This window comes from Trachypithecus francoisi, unplaced genomic scaffold, assembly GCF_009764315.1.
Source record: "Trachypithecus francoisi isolate TF-2019V2 unplaced genomic scaffold, Tfra_2.0 Lachesis_group6, whole genome shotgun sequence".
Taxonomy (NCBI): domain Eukaryota; kingdom Metazoa; phylum Chordata; class Mammalia; order Primates; family Cercopithecidae; genus Trachypithecus; species Trachypithecus francoisi.
Window position 1 is genome coordinate 27,942,014 of NW_022681471.1, and position 21,782 is coordinate 27,963,795.

At 60.0% G+C, this 21,782-nt stretch overlaps 2 protein-coding genes across 5 annotated transcripts in view; one reads left to right on the forward strand and one right to left on the reverse strand.

Annotated features, from left to right (window-relative positions):
- The window catches only part of BCAP31 (B cell receptor associated protein 31), a 28,508-nt gene extending 19,196 nt beyond the window's left edge, over positions 1-9,312 (forward strand). For all 4 annotated transcript variants that reach the window (XM_033201668.1, XM_033201669.1, XM_033201672.1 and 1 more), the window contains exons 5-8: positions 5,736-5,871; positions 6,769-6,892; positions 7,708-7,808; positions 8,832-9,312. In XM_033201668.1, coding sequence (XP_033057559.1) covers positions 5,736-5,871; positions 6,769-6,892; positions 7,708-7,808; positions 8,832-8,870 — 400 coding nt within the window. In that variant the 3' untranslated portion in view covers positions 8,871-9,312. The remainder of the gene's footprint in view (positions 1-5,735; positions 5,872-6,768; positions 6,893-7,707; positions 7,809-8,831) is intronic.
- A 3,837-nt stretch (positions 9,313-13,149) lies between these two features.
- Positions 13,150-21,782, reverse strand: SLC6A8 (solute carrier family 6 member 8). The gene is given in 14 exon segments (XM_033201667.1): positions 13,150-14,670; positions 14,839-15,009; positions 15,095-15,111; positions 15,114-15,194; positions 15,279-15,381; positions 15,501-15,638; positions 15,752-15,864; positions 16,184-16,308; positions 16,404-16,507; positions 16,595-16,729; positions 17,629-17,761; positions 18,199-18,448; positions 19,220-19,351; positions 20,868-21,782. Coding segments are annotated over 14 exon segments (1,905 nt in total). The 5' UTR covers positions 21,130-21,782; the 3' UTR covers positions 13,150-14,529.

Here is a 21,782-nt window from a genome sequence, read left to right on the forward strand (position 1 = left end):
AAACCTGGGCTCATGCCCTTTAGACTGTTGAGCTCAGTGCCAAGGGCCTGGCATGTGTGAAGGGCTGCTGAAACCTTTGGTGACTGAATGGGCTGTCCTGGGATGATGGCGACAGCTTTAGGTGCGTTTCTGGGTCGAATTTGTCAGGCTTTTTAGATGAGAAGCCCAGCTTTTCAGGTCTTAGGAGCTATGACAGTTTGTGAAGATGGATGCATCGGGGCCACCTCCAGGGGACCACACTGGATGAGCCACTGGTTTCCACTTGGGGAAGACTCTGGCAGTTGCTCCTGTTCCTTCCTGCCAACCTTGCGCTTCGGGGGCACGCTAGCTAGAGGCCTCTGAGTCTTGGAGTGTGTGGGGACAGCAGCTCCCTCTGGGCTGGATTTGTGTGTTCAGAGGACCTGCACTGCCTTCTGTGCCTTATTCAACTTCAACGGCGGTCAAGGTTAGCCCAAAGTGCTGGATAGCAGCCAGGCGCAGGAAGGCCCCTGTTTGTGTGGGGCCCCCTGGATTTTTGCTGACCTGAACTTGATCCACAGGCATCTTTGTTTTCTCCTTACCCTCCAGTGCAGAATCCCATCGCTGCCATTAGCCCAGATGGAGCTGCCCGTGCTTCTCTCTGCTCAGCTCCTTTTTCTTCTTTTTTAGGTTGAGTCATCTAATCACAGCTACCTTTGCCTAAGTTGTCTTACCTCACTCGGTCGCTCTCTGCCTCCAGCTTACCCCAAACCCCTCAGATAGCTGGTTTTAAAAAAAGATACACAGCAAAACCCCAGAAACCCAGTTGGTCCATGTCGCTTGTTCTCAAGAAGAAGGGAGGACAGGCCAGACCCACACCTGCCCCTTTGCCTTGTGCTTGCTGCACTGTCCTCAGGACAGGCGAGCTCCATCTGGGTTGTGGGCTGGAGCTGCCACAAGGCATGTTCTCATTTGAAATGGCCTCCATTTCCCCCAGCTCTAGCCCTCCTCTTCCCGTCTTCTCCAGCATCTGTGTGCTGGGAGGCTACAGGGAAGGCGAAGCAGCTGTACCAAAATGGACTTGGTCAGCCCTTCCGGGCGGCCTTCTCGGGTCTGCTCTAGGTGACTCTCCCAGTTGTAACTGTCTTCCTGATTCCAGACGTGGTGGGTGAGAGTCGCTCGGACAGTGGGAGCCCTCGTGTTAGTCATTCTCCTCACTGAAGCCTTCCGAGGCGTCGCCTGACTTGGTTCCTTGCCTGGGCGCTGCCTCATTTTTTTCTTCCACAGGTGGGGCGTGGTCACCCAGTCTATTGGCCACCCTGCGATAGGCCTGGAAAGTCAGCAGGTGGCGCTGGGACACAGGCTTTCTGCCGGCTGGGGGCAGAGGAGTGAGTTTGTGTGAACACTGTGTGTATGCAGGGGCTGGGGGTTGAATGACTTGACTCACCTGAAACCCATCAGCAGGGTGGGCCCGGGGGGTGGCGGGAGGAGCCACAGCATGGAATCTTTTGGTCAGGATTTGCTCTTTCCCCATTTCCTATTAAGCCCATGTCCTCTTCCCCTTGCTCATGGGGGAAGACAGGGCTGCCGAAAAAGCACTTGATGAGTCATGGCCTCCCTACTTGATATGGTTGGCCCTGTTTCTCTAGAGTCTGTGGAGAGGTTCTGTTTCTCCTGCCTTCTCTGGTTTACTCAACTTTTATAAAAGCACGATAGCCCTGCTTAGTGTCCAAGAACATTCTATCAAGAAAGCCCAGTCACATTGAGGCATTTGGAGCTGCCATGTGTCTGCCAAGGCCACATCTGGATTCTGTTAAGTTTCGTTCACTGGCCTTTTCTTGGACCCCGGGCCATTCTCTTGGTGACCACCCTGTATCTGTAGAGATGCCTTTGGCTCTTAGGTTCTTGCCTGTTTTCCGGAAATGAATAGCTAAGAACAGTGATTCTCCCAAGTAAGACTACTTGGGAGATCCAATAGAGGCAGAAGGTAAAGGCCATGTTCTGTGCCCTCTCCTGGGGGCCTGGGAAGCTACAAGGGAACAGACAGAAGCACACGTTAATGTTCCTGAGTGACCCAGTGTGAGGGAGCAGGAAAATGTTCTAGAAGGTTGGCTCCTAGGCTGAAAAATGCCAGTGATCAGAGGGGGCCTGGTCTGCATTGCTGGGGCCCTGGGTGGGGGCTGAGGGTGCGAGGATGCAGAGGCTGGAGCTCTGGGTTATGCCTTCAGCTCGCGGCAGTGAATGGTTTTTCCCCCTGCGGCCATGAGCCTGGCTTGCTCATCAGCACGGGTCTGAGACAGCTCCTTCCCACTGTCTTCTGTCTCTTCAGTTGCTAGACTGAGCAGCTCTGTGTCTGCCTCTGCCCCTCTTGGTGCCAGGCTCCCAGGTGAACACAGGTGCAGTCTAGGCCCAGGGAGATTCTGTCCAGCCTGACGTGCAGCCTCAAACCTGTCCCCTCACCTGTCAGGGAGCACTTCTTCTTCTGGGAGTGAAATCGGGTCATCTGGAAGCCCAGCCTTTTTTTAGCTATATTTGCTGTAGTGGGCGGAAGACCCCTTGTCAGTGTGCCAGGTATGGGAGTGCAGAGATGGAGTCACAGTGCCCAGCCTAAAGACTTTCATAGCCTGGTAGGCAGCCATAATAACGATGGCAGCCACGAGAGAACAGAAAATGAGGTAGTTACATGTGGGTTCCTAGGGGGCTGCTGCAGGAGCCCCCAGAAGGCGTCCCTCTCATGGGGTGGGAGATCCGAAAGGGTTTCTTCGGGGATGTGAGGATCGAGCTGGGTCAAGAGGACATTCCAGCCTGGAGGACTGCCACACAGAGCCAGGCATGTTCCAGGAATGGTGAGGGGTTAGGTGTTACTAGAGCAGGGGGACCACGTGGTTAGTGAGGGAGGAGAGCTCACTGAGGGCCTGCGTGCTGGCAGCAGGTGGCTTAGCAGAGGGCTGACGTGGTTGGATTTGCCTGCTCTGGGAGGTGGATGAGAAAGCCGTATGGTGCAGATAGGGAAGAGGCGCCGGCAGTGGGGATGATGGCGGGCGTGTTTGCAGTTGACATGAAAAGTACTGGGTTGTGGCTCGGCTAAGGGGCCAAGAGGGCCGAGTCTAAGGCGGTTTGCCTGTCCACCACTACAGCAGGGGCTACATGAGGTGGTCAGGTCAGGCAGGGCAAGGGAAGGCCTGTTTTGGACAAGCTGAGTCTGGAATGTCTCTGGGGACAATCCAGGAGCCAACGTTTAGCAGGAGGTTAGGTATGAGTCTGGGCTGCAGAGAAAACCCTTTCAGGATGAGAGTGGCTGGGAGGAAGGGTGTCAGCTGAAGAGTGCAGGCTCCAGAGGGAGCAGAATAACCGTGGGAGGAGGGTGTTGCGAGGGAACCTCAGAAGGGTAACTTAGCAGCAGAGCAAGGGTTCAGGGTGCCTCCTGGACTGGGGGTTAGGAGGCCACTGGTGGCCCTGCTGCTGGCTTGGAAGGGGCAGGCCTTGCCAGCTAGGTTGAGGAATATATGTGAAGGAAAAGACCAGGGACTTAGTCAGGGTGACTCCAGGAAGGAGGCAGTTGAAGACGAGGTTCCTGGGGAGAATGATCCCGGGCCATTCAGCAGGAAGAGAGAGGACCTAGAAGGTGTGAAAAAGAACTGTCGGCTGGGGGTGCAGTGGAGGATTAGCCCAGGGTGCTGTGGGGGTGGGGAGCACCTGTGAGGGTTGGCAAGAGGAAGGGGAACTGGACCTGGTACAGGGGAGCCCAGACTGTCTCAAGGCTGGGAACTGAAGGCCCGGGCTGGGGCTGAGCAGGGCCAGCTTTCGGGCAGACACGGCGTGGATTTTGTGCCGCACATTGTGTGTGCCCTGGCTTATCTTGGAAGCCCTGGTTCTCAATAGCCGGGAAAGGCCTGGGACGGTCGGAAAAGAGCTGGGCCTCTCCTGCACTGCCGCGGAAGCATTCGTGTTAGCTGTCTCCCTGGGTACTGGGGTGATAGCCATGGGCACTCACCAGCAGCCACTTGCCTGGCCTGGTGGCGGGGAGTATAGCCTTTAGTCTTGCTTGGTCCTGTCTCTACCACCAGGTGGCATGACCCCCACCCCTCAATTCCAGCTGGGAGGAGCAGTCTTCTTCCTCTTTCTACCTCACTGGGATCTGCTCTGGGGCTGGGCAGCTCTTTGCCAGGGGGCTGGGTCTTAGTCAGACTTGCCTTTCTTTCTAGGCCTCCCCAGTGACTTCTGGCCATGCCGATGTGAGTCAGACACGTTGTTTCTCTCTGGCTCCTAGGGTGCTCAGTAGCTTCCTCTACCTTCAGGCTCCAGCCCAGTTGGAGGCAGGCTGGTGGGCAGCTGGGGGCTGAGGCAGGAAACCTGAGCCCTAGGCCACGAGGTCCTGGGCCGCTAATTTTAGAAAGCACATGTCACTGGAAACTCTCCTTCTCTGCCAGGAATCAATGGCCTGGCTCTCCTGGTGCCGCCAGGGGCCCCTGGGAGCCTCTCCCCAAACCAGGAACCTCAGGGGCGTCTCCTGGCCTGGGTGGGTCCTTTCTCTGCTGAGTACGTCTGGAAAGGGGCTCTGCTGAGGCCCTGGACAGCCATGGCTTGGGCCAGGGAGGTAGCTCACCTTGTCTGCTCTCTACTTTCTCCAGCCCTTCCGGGCTGCCCCTGGCCATGAGCAGAGGCTGTGAAGTGTGAAGGCCTGGCTGGGGTAGGAGGCCACTTCGACTCTTCTGAGTAAGCTGTTGTTGAAGCACCCTAAACTAAGCAGATTTGTCTCTTCCTTCTCCCATGCCCTGTGTGTCCCTTACCTTCTGAAGTGTGTGAGAAAGGTACCCCTTGCCTTGTTTTGACTGTTTGAACGAGTCCTTCCCTCCTCTTTTCTTGCCAGCTAACATCTCGGGGCAGGGGTGACAAGGGAAATGAAGTGGCCATTCTAACCTCTGCTTAGGGACCAGCATCTGCCTCCAGCTGCCACCTGTTTGCCTGTCTCTCCTGGCTGCTTCAGATAGACAGCGTGCGCCTGTGTCCTGATTCCTCTACACCCTCCAGCCCAAGAAGACCTCATTCAGGGTGCTGTTACATAACGGATATGTTCCAGCGCAGCCTGCACGATGGGTTGGGATGGAGGCTGGCCAGAGTATAGAGTTCTATCTTACGTTGGGACCTGGGAGCTGTTCTCTGTTAGTTTAGAGAGTATAGTGGTTCTGAGCTCAGGTTCCGGAGTCAGGCAGACATAAGTTGGGATTCTAGCCATGTCCATTTTGGTTTTTGGCCTTGGGTATGTGATTTACTCTGCTAAACTTCAGTTTCCTTCTCTATAAGCTGGGGCAGTGATAGTAACTTCCTCATCAGGTAGATGTGAGGATGCGGCCCGGCATGTTGGAAGTGCCCGAATCGATTAGCTTCTCTTGTTACCTCACCGAGGCAAGCCCGGCCTCGCAGGGAGGAAGGTGGTGCTGTGGCTTGTCTGGCACGTTTAGGCCCCGACCTGGAAAGTGCCGCCTTCTGGGTCCTCATGCTGTAGCAAGGCTCTTCCCAACCCCCCAGGCTCCTGCTTCCAGCCCCTCCCAGAGCTGAGGGTGGCTGTTGGGCACAGCGGAAGAGGACAGCCTCTGAGCCCCACCTTTTCCCACCCGCTGCCAGCACCAGGTTGGCGGCTTCTCGCTCGGCTGCCTTGGCAAGAAGGCAGGCCCAGGCTGAAACCAGGTGTGGGGTGGGAGCAACCAGGAGGTGCTCCTGCCAGCCCTTCATGCTCTTTTTTCTCACTTCTCCCTTCTTTTTGTAAATAATTGCAGCCTGCTTAGACGTCTGGTGACTCTCATCTCGCAGCAGGCCACACTGCTGGCCTCCAATGAAGCCTTTAAAAAGCAGGCAGAGAGTGCTAGTGAGGCGGCCAAGAAGTACATGGAGGAGAATGACCAGCTCAAGAAGGTGAGCCCAGCTTCCCGACCCGCCATGGGGTGCCCTGGTGTTACACCGTGGGAGCCACGTTCTTTAGGGCCTCAGTGGCCACTGCTAGCCTGTCACGCTGGGAAATGTATGAAACTTCCACTGCCTGAAAAACCAGAGTTGGGTGGAGGCGCAGAGGGGAAGTCCTTGGTGGGGAGGTATGCCCACTGGAGGCATCTGTGTACGAGGGTCGGGTGAGGAGGAGGGTGTTGCTGCTCTCGTTTCCATCCACTGCTTCCAGTCAGACCCTTCCCTGAGAAAAACGGCCCCTCAGTGAGCCAGGCCCTCTGTGTGAACTGAAGGCCCTCAGCTAGGTCCTTGTTCCCTGCAAGATTGCCGCACCCCCTCTGGAACATGGGGTCTGTGGCATCCCTCAGTGCTGGAGAGGAGGTGGGGGCAGAGTGGTTGGCCAGTCCTAGACATCCTGTCAGGAGGCGAGCTGTGAGCCAAGCTCGGAGGGATGTGGATGCAGAAGTGAGATAGAGCTGGCCAGGCAGACAGCGGGCTCCTTACTGCAGCGAGTGGCACCACGTGGGGAGCAGAAGGCACCATCATCCATGGAGGGGTTGGTGAGCACCATGGAGCTGGTGAGCCCTGCTGCTCAGGAAGGAGGCAGGGCCAGGGGCCAGGGCAGACAAGGCGTGCCTGGCGAGCTGCAGCAGGTGGCCTCGCTGGCGCTTCTCTTTCCCTCGGCTGGCAGCCACGCCCTGGCCTTTGCCTAGGAGCTGGGAGCAAGTGGTGGCTCGGTTCTGCGTTGACATTTCCGAAGGGGCGAGTCGCCAGGGCAGCTTGAGGAACCGCAGCTCGGTGGGGAGGATGGGGCTGGAGCCTCTCCCTCCCTCCCTCCTGAGTAACCCTGGCCTTTGGCACTTTTCCCAGGGAGCTGCTGTTGACGGAGGCAAGTTGGATGTCGGGAATGCTGAGGTGAAGTTGGAGGAAGAGAACAGGAGCCTGAAGGCTGACCTGCAGAAGCTAAATGACGAGCTGGCCAGCACTAAGCAAAGTGAGGCTCGACCTTGTGTCCTTACCCGGAGGGAAGTCCAGAGGAGCCTCCTCTGCCCGCTGCTGCCCATTTTGTGCCAAACTATTAGTAACAAGCCTTGCACGCACGCTCGAGGGCTGCCTGAAAACAAACAAATAGCACCCTGTGCCTCCAACCCCAATGCAGTCATGCTTAACCCTCAGGCCAGTGAGGCTAAGTGGTTTGAATGGGGCTCAGGAGGAACCAGGCTGCAGCTGGTGGGCCTCAATGCCCCATGCTAGAGCAGTGCACACTGGGGTTTTCCTGTCCACAGTGTGGCACGGTAGCCCCAGCATGCCTGGGGGCTGAGAATGAGGGGCGTGTGTGAGTGGCGTTCAGGAGGGGAGTGGGCGGCTCCCAAGTGGCCTGCCTGTCTTTGGTCTCCCATGCATAGACTAAGTCTGGGGCGTTTTCCCCCAACATCACAGGCGTCGCCTGCTGCTGCTGTCTGCAAGACATGGTTGTCATTGGGTCTCGCTTTCAGGCTGGGATCTTGCTCCCTGTTTCCCACTCTCAACCTCCCTGGAGGTTACCCCTGCAGAGAGCCACTAGAGTCCCCTCCATGAAAGGGACTGGGGGACGTCCTCTGTATTTCTTTTGCTTTATCTAGCTTTTTTGTCAGCCCTTCCCTCTACTTTGGGGACCTGCAAAAGCAGAGGGGCTTTGAAAAGTAGTCTCCTGTATAACCTCCTTTGAGATGGATTTGGGCCAGTTCTTGTGTCTGTAGCAGTTGTTTTTTTTCCCCCTAATTCCGGTCTTTTCATTTCTGTTTTCTTGGTCATTTACATCATTTCAAGAACTAGAGAAAGCTGAAAACCAGGTTCTGGCCATGCGGAAGCAGTCTGAGGGCCTCACCAAGGAGTACGACCGCCTGCTGGAGGAGCACGCAAAGCTGCAGGTCAGCACTCTTATGTCGCTGTGCCCAGGACGGAACAAGTGAGGCAGCCCCACGGGTGGGGAGGGAACCTTCCAGGGGCCGAGGGGCCGGCTGCCCTCTCCCCCACTCCCCCGGCCACGTCTGCCCTGCTGAGTGGGACCCTTCACCGGACAGGAGAGGGTGGCCTGGCAGCAGATGTAGGCACTTGCCGAGGCGGCCCTCAGGAGTGGCACTGGCTCACTAGGCTCTGAGTCTTCCTACCTTTGTGCTCAGGTTCAGTCCATGGTTTGGGGCCCCGTCAAGAACACAGAAGCAGGTGAAACTCTAGGACCCACTGCTGGCCTTCTTTCCTAGAGTACTGGGGGGGGTGACGTGGGGCAAACATCCCTGGGCAAGTGAGGGCATAAGGTGTCAAAAAGACACCTCCCCCAGCAGGCGCTAGTTGTTGCCATCGCCTGCTGACCTAGGCCTGATCCGAGTCCTCAGATTAGCTTGGGTGCACCGGGCCGCATCTGGAAGCCCAGGAGGTCTTGACATTGGGAGTGAGGGCCACGTAAATACTCCCAACTTTGGACACCTGGCATCAGTGCTTGGTGGCCCAAGTTTGGGCACCACAGCAGGTGGGGAGGAAGGGTCCAGCCTCAAAGGGGGCACCCATGCCCTCTGTATGGGGCAGGCTTGGCGAACGGGACTTGGGCTTCAAGGGCACCTGTCAAAGGTGTGCAGAGTGGGAAGGGCCTGATCAGGTCTTCAAGGGGACTGGATGCCTTGCTGTTCCCTGCAGCCAGGACTCAGCCCCCAGTGAGGTCCTGGCAGTCCTCCCTGGCTGGCGTTAGGTCCAGGGCTTTCCTCTAGGGACGCTCCCACCCTGGCAGGCCTTTGGGTACAGCTGAGGAGGGGGGGGGGGGGCCCTTGCTTAATTGAATTCAGCTGTCGTTAGGAGAGAAGAGAACTGAGCTGGACCGCTGGGGCATGGGGCTGGAGGTGGCAGGGGAGGAGTGGACCCAACCAACCTACTGCTGTGGGATTTCTGTCCCTTTCCAGGCTGCAGTAGATGGTCCCATGGACAAGAAGGCAGAGTAAGGGCCTCCTTCCTCCCCTGCCTGCAGCTGGCTTCCACCTGGCACGTGCCTGCTGCTTCCTGAGAGCCCAGCCTCTTCCTCCGGTACTTCTGTTTGTGCCCTTCTGCTTCCCCCATTCCCTTCCACAGCTCATAGCTCGTCATCTCGGCCCGTCCACACTCTCCCAGCACATTACAGGGGACCTGATTGCTACACGTTCAGAATGCATTTGCTGTCATCCTGTTTGGCTTGGCCTGGCCAGGCCTGGCGCAGCCCTGGCTTCCACGCCTGAGCGTGGAGGGCACGAGTTAGTTGTAGTCTGGCTTGCGGTGGGGCTGACTTCCTGTTGGTTTGAGCCCTTTTAGTTTTGCCCTCTGGGTGTTTTCTTTGGTCCCGCAGGAGGGTGGGTGGAGCAGGTGGACTGGAGTTTCTCTTGAGGGCAATAAATGTTGTCATGGTGTGTACGTGGTGTGGTGTGTGACTGCGGCCGTGGGGAGGGCTCTGCTTCCTCTCCTGCCTGGAGCCCCCAAGCGGCCACAGCCCTTCAACCTGTTTCCCCTACTGAAGGCCAGGCTCACACCTGTTCTCAAAGGCCCTGCCCTGTCTGCCCTCTTGCTCCCTGGACTGGGCCAGGCCTCACTTCAGGGCCACCCGCCGAGTGTGTGTCCTGTCTGCCTCCCTGGGTGTGGGCAGCTTGGGAGGCTCAGTAAAGCGGCGGGGCTTCTGGGTAGGGAACTCACTTGCCTTCTCTGGGTTCCTGTTCGTCACATTTGGGACAGACAGAACGTGGCAGAACGCCACTAGTCACTCCCTGCCCCACCCCCTCCTGAAGGTTTGCAGGATGACCTCTGACTAATGCCAGCTGGGAGAGGAGACTTGTCCTTGGCAGTGACCTGGAGCTGGCCCAGGGCAGAGCTAGGCAGAAAGGGGCTGGGAATGGGCTGGGGCCCCCGGCCCTGAGAACGTGTTGGGTGTGTGCCTGCCACCAGAGTGCTGTGCTGGCTCCAGGGTGTCCCTCCCGTGGCTCCCTCAGAGCTGTGTCTTCCAGGCCCACAGCAAGCCAGGCCAGAACCGGGGCTTGCTGCTTGGTGCCAGTGCCTAGGCCTCTGCGCTGTGCTGCTCTCTAGTAGCACATGAGGAAGGCAGCCCCCGCCCGTAGCACAGTGCTCCCACCCTGCAGGGCCTCTGCCATGCCTGGTGTCTGCATGAGGACTGGGCGGAAGGGTCAGGGGAACAGGTTAGAGGTCTGTCTCCTAGAACCGGGGGCGGGGGACCTCTGAAGGATGTTGATGCTGGCAGGGTAGCTGAAGGCCTGCTGTGCATGCTCACTTCTGCCTGTCCTGTCCGGGCCCACGCCAGTGGTTCCCTTCTCTAGCATCCTGTTACCCTTCCCTGTGCTCAGAGCACAGCTGCCTCATGATGAGTTCTGTCCCTTTCCAGGCGGTCTGAGAGGTGGTATCTGAGGGAGTAGGGGACACGTGGGCAATGCCCTCTGGTTGCGGTGCCAAGGCCGAAGGCTGATCCCACTTTTCCAGGAAATGTTCTCTGCTACCTTGGACCTCCCTGAGCTCACCCTTCTCTGAGCTTTGAAAGGCTAAAGTCCAAATGGGTGCTTCCCTCACCAGCCCTGACGGCCTTTTCCGCTCTTCTGTCTAGGCCAGCAGCAGACAGAAAGCTTCACGGGGCCAGCTTCTGGAGTGCCCTTTCTAGTGGAGTGATGGAACAACAACTGGGCGGGGGGAGGAGGGGGCACAGGCTCTTAGAGACGGAAATTGAGGCGCTTGCCCAGCCTAGACTGGAGGGCGACCTGCAGGCTCACGTTTTCCTGGATCAGCTTCTGTTCCAGGGCATCTGCACCTGTGGCCGTCCTGATCTGTTTTCTTACCCATCTTCCGCTAGACTGCGAGCTGCTTGAGGGCAAAGCCTGCTGCTTGTTGATCTCTGTGTCCTAACCCCTGATGCAGGAGCTAAGTCCTGAGGAAATGGTGTCTCTTTCAGGACCCACTTTAAATGACACGCCTCTGTGAAGTTTCCTTTCTTCAATGTCTTTTTTCTGGGTGTTTGGTGTCATTGTGGTACATGAGGTGACTTGGAGGGCATTTGGCCTGGAGTTGCAGAGAACAATTAGCAGAGGGTGATTGTCATCCAGGCAGAGAGACCTGGCTGACAGTGTATAAAGCAGTTGGCCTGAGCTCAAGGGGTCCTGAGGGTGACCGTGGGCTGCAGGACAGTTGGAGTTGGTTGGGGGCAGGGGCTGTGTGAGGGCCTGGGGCACCCTGGGGAGAGGTCTTGACGTTTGGAAGCACCTTTGCAGCTAAGGAGGGCCAGGCTGGAGATTTGGGAGCTGCCAGCAGGCAGGGTTCTCGAAGGTGCAGGCATGGTGAGAGGAGAGGCTTCGCAGGAAGAGAAAGAAAACTGGAAACAACAGTGCTGAAGAGATGGGGCCTGGGGACCGCAGGACAGGCTCCAGAGCCCCTGGCTGAGCTAGGGTGGGACTGCGCTACCACTCTTTTCTCTGCTCCCTGCCCGGTCCATGTATTCTCACCCAGGCTCTTCTTGGCCGTATTCCAAGCCAGGTCCCTCCCCTGGCTCCAGAAGTTTAGGGGTAAAGCCCTTCCAGAGGGGGTGCTGCCTGCTGAGGAGCAGGGCCTCTGGGTGTTCTCCCATAGCATGATAGCAGTCCTGGGCAGGACGCAAACGGAGCAGCCCAAGCTGTCACTTTGCTCTGTGGGGCCACCTGCTCTCCCTTCACAGGCTCCAATCCCTGATGCTCTCTGTGCCTGCCTGAGCCGCCCACTGCCTCGCCTGCTCTGCCCCACCACGGCGCCCAGCCCTTTCAGGGTGGGGTGCCACATGCTCATCTTGTGCATGGGGTCCCGTCCCTCAAAGGACCTGTCTGTACTCACTGTCTCCAATTCCTCTCTGCCTCTTCTTCTCATGGTAAAATGCATATATATCATACATATATATAGTGTCATCGATGTATATGTAATGAGCCATTTTCACCATCGTTAAGTGTGCAGTTCAGTGGCATTAAGTGCAGTCACTGTGTTGCGCAGCCACCACTTCCATCCACCTCTAGAATTTATTTTCTCAAACTGACACTCTGTCCCCACTCAACACTCCTCACCCTGTCCCCAGCCCCTGGTACCCACACTTGCCCTCTGTCTCTGTGGATCTCCCTCCTCTCATGTAAGGCCCTGTCTCACAGGAGCAGAACCCTACCGCAAGTGTCCCTTTATGATGGCTCGTTTCACAGATGTTCTCCAGGGTCAGCCATGTTATCTTGTGTTGGAGTTCCTTCCTTTTCTAGGTCGGCTCATATTTCCTTGTCTGGATGAACTGCATCGTGTCTCTCCCTTTGTCTGCAGATGACACTGGGCTGCCGCCACCCCTTTTCTCAATCGCACAACCAGCCTTTCACACGCACCCCCTCACGCAAGCCACCCTCGCCAGGCCCCCTTGCCAGACCCAATGAGCATTCTGCAGGTCACTGTCCTTCACCAGCAGCAGCAGCAGCAGCACTGGACAGATGGAGCCAGCCACTGCTCCTCCCTGACCTGTGAAGGGACCCCACCAGCTCTCAGGCATCCTCCCCCATCGCTGCTGCGTCTCCCCTCTGCCCCTCTCATTGTGTCTCCGGACTTGTGGCGTCCCTGTGAGCTCACCCAGGCTCAAGGCTTTCAGTGTCATCTCTATGTGGTAAGAACTTGCAAAGTTCCATCTCCAGTCCTTTCTGGAACTTCTGTGTCCACCTGCCAACTAGACATCTCCGCTTGGATGACACTTCCTGCATGACACACCCAAGGCTGACTCCGGACCATTCTCTCCTTGCCTCCCCGTTGCAGGACCTGGCAGCTCCATCTTTCCTCTTGCTCGGGCCAAATTCTTTGAGCCCTGCATCCTGGTCATGCACAGCCCCTATTGGCTCCACCTTCAAAATTGATCCCTGATGCAAAGACTTATCTTCTCTGCTGCTACCAGCCCAGCCCAAGTGACACAAGGCACCTGTTCAGTGACAAATTCTTGGGGCAACATTTTGAAAATTTCAGCACCCATAGCTTTACACTCACCCTTCCCTGCGGGTGTGGCTGCTCTCCCCAAGTGCCCAGGCTCCACGTGGATGAGGCTTTCCCTGGGCTGCTGCCTTCCCTACTCCCTTCCCATTCCCTAGAAGGGTGCCGACCTCAGAGGCCTCCAGAGCAGAGCCTTGCCCACCGCAGCAACTCCAGTTGGAGGAGGTTCCCCCTACCTCCTGTACCCCAACCCCTTCTTAGAGCAGCAGAGGCGGAAGCAGGAGCCTGCTTTGGAAAATGACAATGTTTTTATTGCTATGTTTGCAGTGGCTTTTTAGCACAGTAAGAATGTCCCTGCAGGCCCGCCACCCTCACCCAGCCCCAGCCCTCCAGCCTCTGTCCGGGTGTCGGGGAAGCTTTTCTTGGGGTCACTCAGCCGTCTTGGGACTGGACGTGACAGATGTACGTGGGTTAAAGCTGCTACACAGAAGACTGGAGGTGCGGGAAGTGCATCCACCTTAAGCCTGGATGTGGGAGCCGTGTCCGGGGTCCCTTCCGGGGGGCGTGCCCAGCCCAGGGCACGGGGTGGGAAGCCTGAACAGGCCAGGTGAGCAGCCCAGACACCCAGGACGGAGAATTGCAGTCTCTTGCCCCACAGACTTGTGGGCAAGGGGACAGCCCCAAGACCCCCACCATGCACTTTTCCAATCCAATCTGGGGCTGGGGACTACACACGCACATCCACACAACAGACACACACGCAACAGCTCAAAGCTTTTGTTTTGCCTATGAAAGTTAGATCTATAAATTCACACTCCTTGGCTAGGGGCAGAGGGGTAAGGTGGGGCTCACAGGGATGGGAGTGGTAAGGAGAGGATGGTTTGGGCTCCTTCCTCTTTTTAGAAATATACAAGCAGAAATCTCATTCTCTCAAGTTTTTATAAAATGTGCAAAATACAAGCCTCCATTGCCCAGAGGCACCATTTACATCTGGTATTCACCTTTGCTAAGAGATAGAGATCTATATATACTCTACGTACTCACGCACGCGTGCACTCGCACCCAAGCTCACACAATTGATATTGGTGGCGATTGGCGCAGGAACCAGAAGGTTCCATTGCTGGCTGGCTCTCTAAGCTTCTATAACAGGGATGGGGAGAGGGGTGTAGCCCAGCTGAAATATTTGCCTTGGTTCTGCTGCCCCTCCCTTGCCTCCCTTCTCCTCTCTCTCCCCCCTCCCATCTCTCCCTCCTTCCCTTCCTCACATTTCCCAAGCTGCCACTGCTGCTTCTGGGGTGAGGGGTCACCCAAGGGTGTGCTGCAGAGCAGAGGCTGGAGAGGTGGGCAGGGGGTGGGCATGGCAGGGGCAGGAGAAGTGCAGCACTGTGGGTTGGGGGTGGGGCACTAGGCAGGGCCTAGGACCAGCTTGGCTAGGGCTGGAGGGGGAGAGGCATCTATTTTTGGTGGGCTGTGATATTTTTGGCGTTTTATTAAAAATGGAAAAAGTTGTTTTAGTGAGCACTCATGGTGCTTTCTCCCCTCCTCCCCCAGGCAGACCCCAAAAGTGTCAGGGAAAGGCAGGTCCCCTGGAGGGATGGGGTGAGTGGGGCTGAAGCAGGGGCTGCTATGGCTACCAGAGGTGAGCTGGTGATGTGAGCTGGGCTGTCACATGACACTCTCCACCACGACGACCTTGCTGCTCTCGGACACGGGGGTCAGGGTGGTCAGGCCCCTGACATCCGCATCCTGAGCTCGGTACTCCAAGTGGTGGAGGCCCCAGATGGGCTGGGTCAGGTGCTGCCAGCGCTGCAGGAGAGGAGGACATGCTGAAGCCCCCAGGGTCATTGACTTCCTCTGCCTCTTTCCAGTTCCCACTGCCTGCCACCCTAGTTGGGGCCACTCCCTGGCTAGGAAGCAGGCCGGGTTGAATGTTCACAGCAGGGGAGGGGAGGGCAGGCTGGGCGGGAGCCTTACCTCGGCTATGGTGCCCTTGGCCCTGAGGAGGCAGCCCAGGAGGTGCAGCGGCACACACAGCATGGAGGACAGCGCGAAGGCCCAGCCCATGGCCTCGCCCCACCACGGGTACACATAGGTGTTGTTGTAGACCAGCGGCTCGTAGTACACAACGTTGAAGATGAAGATGCCCTATGGACCAGAATGCTGCGGTTAATGGGGCCCCCACCCCGCCCTGCCTCGCCCCCCACCCCACCCCACCTCCCCTAGCCCTTACCATGCAGACCAGCGGGTGAAGAAGGACCAGCACCATTTCATCCAGGGGCAAGGTCGGTACCCGATCATACAGGCAATGTCGTCCATGAAGCGGTCCGCTCCTGCGACAGGCGAGGCGGGAGGGCTGAGCTGGAGACCTGCCTTCCTGCCACCATCCCCCAGCCCAGCCCTCAGCCATGACCTACCATACACCCAGGCCACCACCACGCACTCCCAAAATGCTTGCCAGAGCAGGGTGGTGCCACTGGCCGAGTAGTAGTCAAACAGCTGGAAGACGTACATCCCGCCCTGGGGGACAGAGCCCAGTCAGTATATAGAAATATACAAGCAGAAATCTCATTCTCTCAAGAGAACGAGATGGCGGATGGCCACCAGAGGTCACAGGCAGACCCCCCCACCCCACTCACATCAGTCACCATGGAGAGATCGATGACAAAGCAGAGGGCACAACAGAGGGCCACAGAGATCTCCCTTTGGAAACGGAAGTAGTAGGAGGCCGGGAGGAGGTCGAGGAGGCCGGTGATGAAGCCTTCCACACCTACAAACTGTGGCCAGGGCAGCTCAGGCCGAGCCCCGCACCACCCTCCCACCCCTTTCCTTGCCTGCAGCCCTCACCCTGCCTCCCTCCTGGCTCCCTGTCCCAGAGCTCCATGCAAACCTGGCTGTCGAGACCAAGCAGCAACAGCATGAAGAAGAACAGGGCAGCCCAGAGTGGGGCCACTGGCATCAGTGTGACAGCCCGCGGGTAGGCGATGAAGGCCAGGCCCGGCCCTGTGGGAAAGGTGCAGGCTCTAGACCTTGCAGCTGACGTCCTGCCCTGCGCACACCTGAGCCCTGCCTGCAACACTCGCGCCCATGCCCTCTCCTGCCACAGGAGCTGTGAACCCTGGGTCGTGCAGCAGGGGCTGGGAGGTCCTTTCTCCCTCTGTCAACATTGACAAATCCCAGGACCTGCCCCCGCAGGCCCACAATCTGACAAGTTCTGTTTGAATCCTTGTCACTTTTCAGCATTTATATTGTGTGTGCGTGTACATCATGCATCTGGGTAGCAGTTGCTGCTCCGGAGGCGGGGCTGGGGGTAGGGCCCTACCTGACTCTGCCACCTTGGAGATGTGCACACCCTGCTCTGCAGCCATGAAGCCCAGGATGGAGAAGACCACGAAGCCAGCAAAGAAGCTGGTCCCGCTGTTGATGAGAGCCAGGATGATGGCATCCCTGAGGGGTGGAGGGGCCAGAGTGGACGGGTTAGGCTGCTGGGCAGGGCGGGGCAGGGCGGGGCAGGGCACCAGTAGCAGGGCAGTGGTGCTTACTTGTAGCAGTTGTTGTTGAAGCGGTTGTAGCTGCCCAGGGCTGTGAGGGCCCCCAGGCCAATGGCGTAAGAAAAGAAAATCTGGGTCCCCGCATCTATCCACACCTAGAGGAGGTACGGCGAGAGCAGGCATGAGGGGCCTGTAGGGCTCCCCTGCAGCACCCTGCTGCAGCCTCCCCACCTCCAGCTCACCTGAGGGGACCCCAGCTTTGACCAGTCAGGCTTGAGATAGTAAATGATGCCGTCCAGGGCGCCAGGCAGCAGCACTCCACGCACCAGCAGCACGACCAGGACCACGTAGGGGAATGTAGCAGTGAAGTACACGATCTGGGGGGCCCGGCTGCTCAGTGGGCGCCATGGCACCACCTCCCTCACATCCCCACTCCCGGCGCCCCCGGTCCCCCTTGCGGACACGTATGTTCAGAGGTCCCCATTCTCCTCGGAGCCATGGCTCCCACCAGAGGAAGCTAGGGGCAAGGGTGGGCCCTGGCAGCCCTGGCAATTGCGGGGGGAAGCTCTCTGGGCACCTTGTCTGTAGGACACATGTCGTTCGGGAGCAGGTGAGCCTCTGGGAGCTCTCCTCAGTGGGGACAGGAGGTGTGGAGCATGTGGGGAGTGAGGGCTGTGTGCGTGTGTGGGCAGTGCAGGTGTGGGAGGCCCAGGCAGGGAGCGGGGTATTGGATCAGGGCCGGGTCCCCTCCTCTTCTAGAGAGAGGTGGGGGCTGAGCAGGTGGAGAGTGGAACTGGGCCAGGCAGAGGCAGGCAAGACGCGGCCACCACACCGTCTGCCCCCTCTTCCCACATGCTGCTCTGGGGACCTTGTCCCCCAGGGACCTGGCCATGTCCCACAGCTCTAGACACTGTCTTCTTTGTTCAGGTGAAGACTCAGCCTGACCGGGAGCCCCCAGGGGATGTGGCCAGACTCCGCTCTGGGTCCCCAAGGCAAGACAAGCAGGTAACAGATGGTCAGACCAGGTCCACCCAGACTGTCACAAGAGTCAGAGACTGGCAGGAGGGCACCGGTGGGGGTGATGGGCACAGGGAAGGGGCAGTACCTGCCGGGCCCTGGATGTGGAGGGTGGGGAACGTTGCCTGGCTTTCAGTACCTCCCCCTTCCTTAGGGCTAGACCCTGTCTGGTCACCTCCTGTTGCCACAGGTGTGCCTGGCACAGACATCCAGCTCCCAGGGCTGAGCCACCCTCCCCCCTGCATGCCTCTAGTGGTACCTTTCCTGTGGATTTGACCCCCTTCCAGACACAGAAGTAGACCAGCACCCAGCAGGCCAGCAGACAAAGGGTCACCTCCCAGTTGAGGGCCCCTGGCACCTCCAGTCCCCCAGACAGCCTCAAGACTTTGTTCCTAGGGGAGGGAGGGAGGTCCCTTGAGGCCTGTGCCAGCAGAGGATGGAGCCACAGGGTCCACCCCCAGGAGTCGTGGCTCCTTTCTCTCCTACAGCCCAGGGTTCAGCGGGTCCCTCTTTGTCCATCTGGGCTGGGCCTGGAGCCCAGGAGCCCCTGGCCATTGGGAGACCACTCCCATCCCACCCCACATGCAGCCCCAGCTCCCCCATCAGGTGGGAGTGACCAGGACAGTGATAGGCTGCCGAACCCAAGAGCGAGGCCCAACCTGGCCCAGCCCCTGGGGCTGGCCCCAGGACTCTCTGAGGGCAGGCAGGGTCCAGGTTGGACTGCCAGGCAACACCCTGGCCCCCCCGCCAGGGCCATTCCCCTGGAGCCAGGCCATATGAGGGAGACCTAGGGGATGGGATGGGCTTGGCCCAGAGGTGCCGGACTCACTCCCAGAACTCAATGACAGGGGACCGGCGGTCAGCAAGCTGGTCACAGGTGAGGTTGGCCAGGCTGGCATTGGCACAATCTTCATGGCGGAAGATCTCCACACAGTCAGGAGTGTTCCAGGTGTGGCCACATGTGGCCCAGGGCAGCGTGGTGGTGAAGGACTTGACCAGGTAATAGAAGCCCCAGGCCAGCACCATGATGTAGTAAGTGTTGCAGTAGAAGACGATCACCATGGAGGCGTAGCCCAGGCCTGGGGCCGGGAAGTCCTTGCCATGTGAATTCTTTCCTGGCCACCTCCCCCCACCACCCCTTTATCTCCCGACCCGGGCTGGCAATGCTCCCAACGTCTGTCCTCCTGGAGCCTTCTCTGTGGTGCTCCTGACTCCCCTGGAATCCCCCTTGTGTGAGCTCCAACACTGGGCTGACTCCCCAGCCTGTTTCCTCTCCTCCAGCCGCCCCCCAAACCCAAGGCAGAGCGAGCCCCTCTCCTCCTGTCCCCATCTGACCAAGTACTGTTGAGTCTCCGGCCTCACAACACCTGGCCCCTTTCTGCGGGTCCCACTGCCACCATGGCGGTTCCAGGAGGTCCAAGCCTCTGCCTAGCCACCCAGTAGCCTCCAGTCCACAGCAGCTGGTGGTGGTGGTTGGTGGCGGGGGGCGGTTTCTAGTAGCCTAAGGTAGTGTTGGAGACAGTTGCCCCTGCAGTGGGCAACCTCGGTGCGTTGCTCCACCTCTCTGTGCCCCCGCGTCCTTGGGGATAGTAATAGTAGGGCCTACCTAGAGAGCCAAGTGTGCTGGGCGGGTCCGCCCCCAGCCCGGATATGCCTGGCCTGGCCTTGCCTTGTGGAGCTGCCTATGCCCCCTCTAGTCCCCGCTTCCCCCTGAACATCTCCAGGCTCCCCACTTGAGACTGGGGCGCCATCACGTGGCCCCAGGCCTGGTACTCAGGACAGGAAAAAGATATCTCAAGTGGAAGCCAGCGGGAAGGGGGCAGTCCCTGAGGCTGGCAAGGGCTGCTCACCTTTGAACAGGGGACAGATGTTCCAGACATTGATGCTGCCGGCCTTCATGAACTGGCCCAGCGAGATCTCCAAGAAGAAAATGGGGATTCCTCCGACCAGGGCGATCAGGACGTAGGGAATAAGGAACACACCTGGGGGTGGAGGGACAGGGTGGACTCAGGGTGGCCCCCAGCCAGGCTGCCCAGGCCCAGCGGGCCAGCCCAGACTCCGAAGGCCCCATCACAACTTCCCACTGGGTGAGTCAGTGTAGGGGTGGCCACTGACTCAGGCCCCAGGTGGAGTCTTGTGGGGGTGGGTTGAGTGTGTTGAAGAGGGGCTACAGTAGCCCCTGAGCCATTGGAGCCCTATTCCCTGGGTGGCAGAGGGGCTCTAGGCCCACAGGGCTTCCAACCCCATGGTCACTTGGGGCGATGGCCATGGAGGACACACGCTCAGACACGCAGGCTGTCCCTGGTGCCGCAGTTCCCAGTTTCAGGCAGCACAGTGGGGTATGTGCGCCAAGGATGGGTGATCAGGCCTGGGGGCTTGTCCAAAGGCAGGGAGCGTGACTGTCCTGCACTTGGACGCCTGCCTGCAAATGTGAGGTCCAAGGCAGAGGATGGGTGGCTCGCAGTCTCCTGCTGGTGGGATGGCGATGTGCAAGGACAGAGGGAGACAGGTGTGGGAAGAGGGGCCAGGCCGGCCTTAGCAAGCCCAGGTAGTCAGGCTCTGCAGGAGATAGGCATATGGGCAAGGCCAGACACAGGCCCTGGCCAGCAGGCTGGGGTGAGGGTGGCAGAAGGGCAGGGAGAGCCGGGTGCCACCGCCCCCTTCTCTCTAGGCCTCCTACCCTTGCCCTGGCTGGGCTCCCTCCACTACTCAGAGGCTGAGCTTGGCTGCAACTTGCCTGACTCCAGGTCCCAGCATCCTTCTCCTGACCTTGGGCAAAGGCCTTTGCTCTGGACCTCTGTTTCCCACCCATCAGCGGGTCACTTCAGCTTCCAGCAACCCTAGTGCTGTTTTGTAGTCACAGGACACACGCGTGCCCATCGCTGTTGCTAAGCTGGGCCCGGCGGGCGGGCGGGCATGGGACGTGCATGCAGTCTGTCCAGTGGCGGCGCCAGGCGGGCCAGGCCGCAGGCTTCCCAGCCTGGCTCGGGCACCCAGTGTTCCAGGCCCGGGCCAGAGGAGGGCGGGAGGGGCGGGAGGGCCGCGAGGGGTGGGGAGGGCAGGGGAGGGACAGAGTGGCCCATTGTGTGTGTGTGTGTTCGAGTGTGTGCACACGTGGGGGGCCCACACAATATGCCGCTTGTGTGCCCGACCCGCGGGGGCAGCCAGGGCTCCTTACCTCGCGTAGACCCCAAGGCGCGGGCCTGGTTTCCCACCTCGGTGGCCAATCGCTCCTCCCAGCCCGGGAGTCTGGGGGGCAGCCCCGCGGGCATCGCCGGCCCCCTCCCCCCACCCTGCCAGGCACATGACTGCTAGGGGGGTGGAGGCGCCCGGCCCGGCCACCAAGCGGCAGCGGCGGACGAGGGGCGGCCCCGACCCCCGCGTGCCTGGGGGCCACCCGCTGCTCGGACTTCACCTCTCCGCGGCGGCCCGGGGGGTCGGGCTTTGGGGGCCGGCGGCCTGCTGGGGGAGGGGGCCGCGGCGGGCGGGGGCGCTCACCTCCGCCGTTCTTGTAGCACAGGTAGGGGAAGCGCCACACGTTGCCCAGGCCCACGGCGAAGCCCACGCACGACATGATGAAGTCCATCTGGCGCGTCCAGGTCTCGCGCGGCGGCACAGCCAGGCGGCCGCCGGGTGTCCCCAGGCCCGCGGTGCCGTCGCCCTTGGCCGGGGCCCCGTCGGGCCCGGGCGCGATGAGGGGGCCCTTCTTCTCGTCGCCGGACACGCTATAGATGCCGTTCTCGGCGCTCTTCTTCGCCATGGCCCCGGCGGGCCGCACGGCCGGGCCGGGGTCGCGGCGCCTCGCGGGGGGCGGCGGTCAGGCGGGGGCGCCGGCGGCACCGGGGAGGACCCCGAGGGCGCGGGCCCGCCGGGGGCCGGGGGGCGGCCGGGCCGGGGGACGGGGCGGCGGGCGGGCGGCGGGGTGTGGGGCGCAGGCGGCGCAGTCAGAAGCAGTCCACGAAGCACTTGAAAGTGAGCCTGAAGAATCTCATGTGTGTCGGAGGCCCGGGGGCGCGCGGGCGGCGGCGGGGCCCGGCCGGGCGGCGGCGGCGGCGGTCCCGAGGCTCCTGCCCGCGGCTCGGGCGGCGGCGGCTGCGGCGGCTCCTCGCCCCACCAGAGGCTCACCCTAGCGGGGCGCGGGCGACATCGGCGCCGGCGGTCTGCAAGCGGCGGCCGGAGCAGGGGCCTGCGGCCCGCGCCCCCCGCCCCGGCCGGGGCCCACAGCGGCTGCCCGGCTTGCCCGCGACTCCGGTGGCGGCGGCGGCGGCGGCGGCGGCGACAGCTACGGCGGCTCGGGCGCGCCTCGCCCCCTCCTTCCCGGCGGCGGCGGCTGCAGCCGCTATCGGGGCCGCGGCGGGCTCAGCAACACGCCACCGCGCTCCGACTGTCCGTCTCTTCCCCGTCCCCGGCCGG